Raw genomic sequence first — 6,000 nt, 5'->3', positions numbered from 1 at the left:
TGCACCCTTTTCGTCTTGATGAGTTGAACCAGTTTCATTTTGCCACGCCTAAACCCGCTAAATATAAAGGCACAAGACTATGCTATCAGCTGTTCGTCTATATATGATGTTAATTTAAAAAATGACTATATTTGGTTGTAAGAAGCACTGAATTGTTAGAGATAGCTTTTACGCTTATATTATTTAGCTACCAGCTGATGTACACAATGGTGTTTTTTCTGTTTGGTTGAAGTGGCCAAGACATGGGTTATTTGCTTTTGCTTGGAATCACGGAGGAGGGGGTGGAAGAAAAGAAAACCGGCAAAAGTGGACGTCCAAAGTCTGGATGCTTGCGCAAGCAAACGTCCGTTGCCGTTTGTTCTTTTCCCGTTTCTCGTCTGCGAGCTCCTGAGTTGAACGCCACCCCGCCCCGCCCGGGTTATAATGCTCTTTCTCTTCCTCTCGACCGGTCACTCCCCTTCTTTCCCTCTCATCAGTTCTCTCTCGCCAGTTCGCCGCTCCGCTTCCCCCGTTCACACTCCCTCCTCTACTCCCACTCCCACCACCTCCTCTTCTTCGTCCTCCTCTTCGTGCAAATTGCTGAGATGGCCATCGACAAGGTGGATGCCAAGGAGAGGGAGAAGATCGAGGCCGTCCGCAAGCTGCTGCGCAAGCAGGCGCCGCTCTCCGCAAAGCAGGTGATGCCCGAGAATCAGCTTTGCTCTGCATACAAACCCACTTCTGCCTCCGTTCGTCTCTCTAAGCTTGTTTTCTGGTTTGGCCATGGCGGCGAGCAGGCACAGTACTGCAACGACGCGTGCGTGGAGCGGTTCCTGCGGTCGCGGGGGGAGAACGTCAAGAAGGCGGCGAAGCACCTGAGGACCGTCCTCTCATGGAGGGAGACCGTCGGAGCTGGTACGCTCATCAGCTTCCATCCATTCCTCTCGCTCTCGCACCACATTTGTCGAGAGCTCTCCGTGTCGGACCCTCCGCGCTGGGTCGTGAAACAAAAGGAAGCTAGTGTGTTCATTAATGCTTCTCTGCGCTGCTATGCTCTGCTAGAGCCGCCGTGGTCTGTTCTTGCAGCTGATGATACCTACGGCACAGTGCATTTCTAGTCAAGTTACTGTGCCGCCGCGCCGAATTTATTGCGCTGCCGATTGGTTCATTCCTGGTAGTAGCAAGTGTTTTCAAAGTACAGTCCCCGCAACAGTACACTCGTTGGTGCTATTCTGTTGGAATGAGATTGTTCGTTCGTTTCGTGGAGATGCTAACGAGAGGCCGGCCGGCCCTTCTCTCTCTGTGCCAAGCAGATCACATCATGGCCGACGAGTTCTCCGCCGAGCTCGCCGACGGCGTGGCCTTCGTCTCGGGCCACGACGACGACGGCCGCCCAGTTGTGGTACGGCACTCCCTGGACACGAAGATCCTTGCCGAATGTCTCATGTTATTCTACTTCAGAGGAAGTGCTGATGAGCTCTGACTGGAATTTGCTTCTGTTTTGCAGGTGTTTCGAATCAAGCAGGACTACCCCAAGTTCCACTCGCAGAAATCGTAAGAACTACTGTACTGTAGTAGCACTCATCAGATCAGACGCTTCCTGTTTTCGTCTTTCTCCGTTCCGTCTCTCACTGCTATGCTAGCTTCTTACACTTCATTCCCTTCGCTTGATTAGGTTCGTGCGGCTGATGGTGTTCACACTGGAGGTGGCGGTGGCGTGCATGTCCCGGTTCGTGGACCAGTTCGTCCTCCTCTTCGATGCAAGTAAGCCGCCGCCGATCCTTGTCACCGTCAGAACCGATACAAAACACAGTGCGTGCGCTACGCTCCATTTCGTTCTTGGTGGAGTATTTGTCCGCTACTCCTCCAGAAGCCAAAGAAAAACCAAGGCAGAGAAGCAGCATTCGCATTCGTCGGCATTGCCCTTTTGCTCTCTCTCGGTCAGTGCAGCGGGTGGTCTGGTAGCGGTACCGCCTCCGCCGGTCAGACGCGCACATGCGCCTGGCTCGCTGAAGCCTCTGCTCTCCGACGGTCAGACACACACACACACACGACCCCCTCGCTCGCACCAGCCGCTGCGCTGCGTCGGCTCTACGCTCTGGGCTCGTGTCCCCCGCGGCCTCGGGTCATGTCGGGCCGGCGTTGCCATGCCGCTGCTGTGGCGTGGTCCCCGGGCCTTGACCGAGCGAACGCTTTTGGGTAGCCTGCTTGCGTGGCTTGCACAGTGGCAGACACCGCTTTTGGGGGAGGCCGTTCTTCTCCTCCCCGTCTCGGCACGGCAGCTCGCTGGCTTCCCGCCGGTGCGGTTTGAATCGAGTAGTGGTAGGAGTAGCAAAAATGATTGACGAGAAAAAAGGAGGGAAAGTGTGGGCCGTGGAATCGGGGGAAAAAAAAAGAGGGCTCTGGTTGACCGATGATTGACGAGACGATGCGAATCTCTTTGCGGCGCAGGCTTTTTCCGCTCGGCGTCGGCTTTCCTCAACCTGCTCATGGGCACGCTCAAGATCGTCGCCGACTACTACCCCGGCCGCCTCCACCGCGCCTTCGTCATCGACCCGCCCTCCCTCTTCTCCGTCCTCTGGAAGGTACGTGCCGTGTCGTTGTCGTCTTGCTTGCATCATCAACTAATAATTAAGCATTGCTTGATCAAAACACAAACCTAGCTACGGGATGAACATAACAGTGGCATGCATGTTGTGCAGGGAGTGCGGCCGTTCGTGGAGCTGGCGCCGGCGACGGCGGTGGTGTGCTCCCTGGACTTCGAGGACTCGCTGGAGGACGCCTCCTTCACGGCGTACCCGCGGACCGCGTCGCTGCGGTACGAGCCGGCGGTGGCGGCGGCGGCCGCCGTCGTGGGGAAGGCCGGTGTCGGGTCGGCCTCGTCGCGGTTCTCCGTCACCCCCACCGACAACCCTATCAAGCCGTGGTACCTCTCCACCATCCCCACCTCGGTGGGCTCCCGTTCCGTGGTGCCCACCTCCAGCAGCCCGTCGCTGGTCGGCGCGTCCCCGCTCTCCGCGCGCTCCTTCTCCTTCGCCTCGCCCGCCACGCTGCGCTCCACGGCCGCCACGCCGCCGCCGTTCCCACGCGGCGGCGTTGGTGCGCCGCCCCTGACGCCGTCCTCCGCCGCCAAGGGCCCCCACAAGACCCCGCCGCCAGCGCAGCATTTCCCGCGGACGCCTCGGCCGTCGTTCCTGCAGTCGCCGTCGATGCTGTTCGCGTTCCGGAAGGAGGGGCAGGGCGCCAGCCGCGTGGAGCGCGAGCGCGAGTCCTTCCTCCCGTACCTGCGCTTCTACCGCCGGCCCTACGACGAGATTTCCTACCGCGCCAAGATGCGCCCGCCGCTCGGCGGCCTCATATCAATCGTCGGCGAGAAGTTCAAGCAGAAGCCGGTGCAGCAGCCGCTGCGTCGGCACGCCGGGCTCCACCACCACAACCACCATTACCAACAGCAGCAGAGGATCTGATTCTCATCTCGGTACTGCATCTGCAATGCATGGCGACCAGAGAATTTTCTCCATACAGCATAAATCCAATGCTATATTATGCTAAGTTAATCTTTTGCCAACTTTTTTTCCTCTCTCTCCAGTACTTAGTGCCTATGATATTCTTGAAGCCATGTATAATAACGTCCCCAAAAATGTGAGTAAAATCGCCCCCTTTCTGCACCGGACTCTTTGCTGATCTCATTGTCGTCGACTGTTCGATCTGCACCATTATTTCCGATCCATTCAGCATGCGCTTGGGTCGAACCGAAATTTAAATCTTGGCATTCAGAAAGTGCTTGTACGTATCATACGACGTTCGTTTCAAAGTTGATGAAGCACGCGACAATGTCACACGACAGCAGGATCGGGTCCACGGCCTCCCACACAGTTCAACGCAGAAGCTTACCGGCAAAGCAAAGCTCCATGGGTGATGACGCATGATCAGTTAGTAGGACTAAGGACGTGCCTCTCTTAGGTCACGTACCGTTGAGAAATTTGAAACGCTGAGAGTGAGGAAGAAGAAAGTGACGTGGAGAGCCGCGACGGTTTTTGCCTTTTCGAGCTTTTGCCGTAACCCGGCCTGTCGGCCACTCCGTGAAACGCCCAAAGCATCCATTACTCTCCAAACACCTTTTGATTTTTCCGTGTAAGTTTGTTTTGCTTTGAGATGATCAGGGTTGACGCTCTGTGCTTTCCTACGAGAGCTTACAAAAAACAAAGAGAACCATGATGACCAAACCATGCAAGATGATCCATCCAAACTGAAATTTAAACTGGGCTGGAAGTAGTAGCAAACATAGTAGTAGGCGTGAGCAGCTTGGTCTCCTTTTTTTCTTCTCGAGTTCTGGTAAAGCGACGCAATGCAAAAGCACAGGGTGTATCGTGTATGGGATGCAATCCTGAATCCCCTCTTTTGCGACGGCTGCTGCTGCTAAAACAATTGATCGCCCGCAACAGTGATGCAGTTGCTTTCACTGATCCAGAGGCAGGATCTGCTTCGTGTGGGCCGGGCTGGATCCATCTTTGGTTTCGTCCGAGAAAGATCACTACGCATTCTCGCTCCATTTGGGCGAACTGGGGAAAAAAGAAAGAAAAAAAATGGCTGAACAGTCCCATCTTTTCACATGATTTACACCTCGTTTATTTTGCTGTGTACTGCGTGCTGGAAATACAGTCTTGTTGGATTTCGTGTGTAGCTCTGACAGATATACGATGAGTGTGCATAGTATCTACGTGGACCAGTGTGTGTAACTCATCTTTCCAGACATGTGAGCTAGATAAATCCCGACTGCACTCGCACAGTTGGATTTGATCATTACTCTGGGTAAGTCCACCTTGATTACTTCCAAAGGATCTCAAAAGATGAAGAAGAGTGAATTGATCTATGCTGTGAGGGAGCTCAATCTTGGTAACTACAACCGTAAATCAAAAACAAGAATCGAAATGAAAGACAATTTTGACTAATTGCTCTTCCTTTCATACCCACGCGTGTAGTATTTCCACGTAGTACTTTGCGGTGCTATAATTCTTGTTATATCAATTCTCGTCTTGCATTGGTACGTGACCATCATGTATATAGTATTACTAGTGCATACAATACAAGACTGCAAGTATATACTGCATCCTGAAAGCGTATGGATCCTTACGAGCGGACATCTTTTCTACGTACCGTGTGCTTTTGGCCCGATCTCTCCCGTGCAAATGGAAGAAGAAAAATGCATGCGAGCTGGATAAACACGTGAAGTCACGGGCCAACCAGTCCCCTCGTACCTCAAGAGACACGACGCTACGGTCGAGCAGCACCTGGCTACAGGGTACAGGCTTCGAACCGCAGAAACGGTCGGTCTGCCTGCCCGGCGCATCGGACGGAGGACACGCGCGCACTGTAGCGCCGGTGTCGCCACGGCGACCGCGCGCGCACGCTCGCACGGACGCACAGGCGAGAGGACACGCGATAATAATACTAGTATCGCCCCGCCCGGTGGCGCACGGACGCTGCCGGCCGGGCGCGCCGTGCCGTGGCTCGCACGCAGTCGACCGCGCGCGCCCGGCCTCCCCCAGCCGTTTTCCAGGCATCCCGGGCACGGCCACGTACGCCCGCGCGCGACACCCGGGGCCGTGTCTCTTTCTTTACTCGTCTCAAGCTTCCAACGAGCGAGCCAGCCACGGCGCGCGCGCGCGTTCGCTGTGGTCGGGAGCCTCCGTTCCGTGCCGAGCAGCGCGAGCTGGGCGCGTCAGCTCGTGACTTCTTTGTTCATCTCGAACGCAGAAAGTCCACGAACCGCTTCTCCGTGGCGGCATCGGCCGGGGCGCGGGCGGTGTCCGTAGCCGGCGTCGCGGCCCCGCGGCATCCCGTTGCGCCCGCACGGCGTCCGCCCGGGGCCAAGGGAGAAGGCTCCAAGGCCGCGTCCTCCGATCCTCTCTCTCTCTCGGGCTCAGCCCGACCGGTCCCGTCCAGCGCACAGTTTGATGCCGACGGGTGCGCGCGTCGCGCCGAGACGGCGTGCATCGTTGTTTGGGGCACGCTTGGGCC

General features: G+C 56.1%; 1 protein-coding gene across 1 annotated transcript; it reads left to right on the top strand.

The window, feature by feature from the left end:
• LOC8056879 lies at nt 432-3,637 on the top strand. Its single transcript, XM_002468218.2, has 7 exons — nt 432-677; nt 777-894; nt 1,293-1,381; nt 1,487-1,533; nt 1,655-1,743; nt 2,431-2,564; nt 2,682-3,637. Exons 1-7 carry the CDS (start codon nt 585-587, stop codon nt 3,444-3,446), a joined length of 1,335 nt encoding a protein of 444 aa, XP_002468263.1. The 5' UTR covers nt 432-584; the 3' UTR covers nt 3,447-3,637.

Source organism: Sorghum bicolor, chromosome 1, assembly GCF_000003195.3.
Source record: "Sorghum bicolor cultivar BTx623 chromosome 1, Sorghum_bicolor_NCBIv3, whole genome shotgun sequence".
Taxonomy (NCBI): domain Eukaryota; kingdom Viridiplantae; phylum Streptophyta; class Magnoliopsida; order Poales; family Poaceae; genus Sorghum; species Sorghum bicolor.
The sequence above is the reverse complement of the archived record's forward strand: the minus strand, read 5'-3'. Positions and strand labels throughout refer to the sequence as shown.